At 53.2% G+C, this 600-nt stretch overlaps 1 protein-coding gene across 1 annotated transcript; it reads right to left on the bottom strand.

Annotated features, from left to right (window-relative positions):
• Nucleotides 1-10: 10 nt before the first annotated feature.
• Nucleotides 11-592, bottom strand: LOC107735065 (probable ubiquitin carboxyl-terminal hydrolase FAF-X; the record flags this gene model as incomplete). The annotated part of the gene is made up of 3 exons (XM_016546876.1): nt 459-592; nt 247-380; nt 11-158 (listed from the first exon to the last, which is right to left on the bottom strand). Coding segments are annotated over exons 1-3 (401 nt in total), but the record flags the coding sequence as incomplete, so codon positions are not given.
• Nucleotides 593-600: the final 8 nt, after the last annotated feature.

The raw sequence follows: 600 nt of genomic DNA, 5'->3' as shown, positions 1-600 counted from the left end.
GTGTGTGAGCGTGAGTGTGTGTGTGTGTGTGTGTGTGTGTGTGTGCGTGTAAGACAAAGACATCACTGACCTCAGGAAATTGAGTCTCTCCTGCACTTCCTGTACGTGGCTGTACCGGCTTCCCGCTCGAACCGTCTGAGGATCAAACCCTGTATGCTCTGAGCCGAAGAATTACAGTGAAAGTTGGCTTTCATTCACACTGAAACTGGAAGCAAAACACTGCATCTGCTGCTAGCTGACACACACCTCTGGAGAACTGCCTCATGTTGTCCATGTACGCAGACAGGTTCTCGGCCACCAGCGTGACGAGCGCGTGATTGTGCTGGAGCTGGTTGATCAGATCGTGACGGTAGAAGACGTGTGGACTCCTCTGCGTCTGACTGCTCGAGAGATGAATGATAATCACACACCGCCGACAGACGGGACAACCTCATGAAGACACCTGCTCCACGACTCACCTGAGGTTCTGAGGAGCTTCTCCAAACAAGCTGCAGATCTCCCTGATCTGCTTCAGAGCTGGAATCACCCACTTATCATTCGTCCGGAGCTCCTCGATGAAGCGGTCGATCCACTGCATCTTCTGCGTGTCGCGGTCCTGTG

This window comes from Sinocyclocheilus rhinocerous, unplaced genomic scaffold, assembly GCF_001515625.1.
Source record: "Sinocyclocheilus rhinocerous isolate Xijiao unplaced genomic scaffold, SAMN03320098_v1.1 C35724651, whole genome shotgun sequence".
NCBI classification, from domain to species: domain Eukaryota; kingdom Metazoa; phylum Chordata; class Actinopteri; order Cypriniformes; family Cyprinidae; genus Sinocyclocheilus; species Sinocyclocheilus rhinocerous.
The sequence above is the reverse complement of the archived record's forward strand: the minus strand, read 5'-3'. Positions and strand labels throughout refer to the sequence as shown.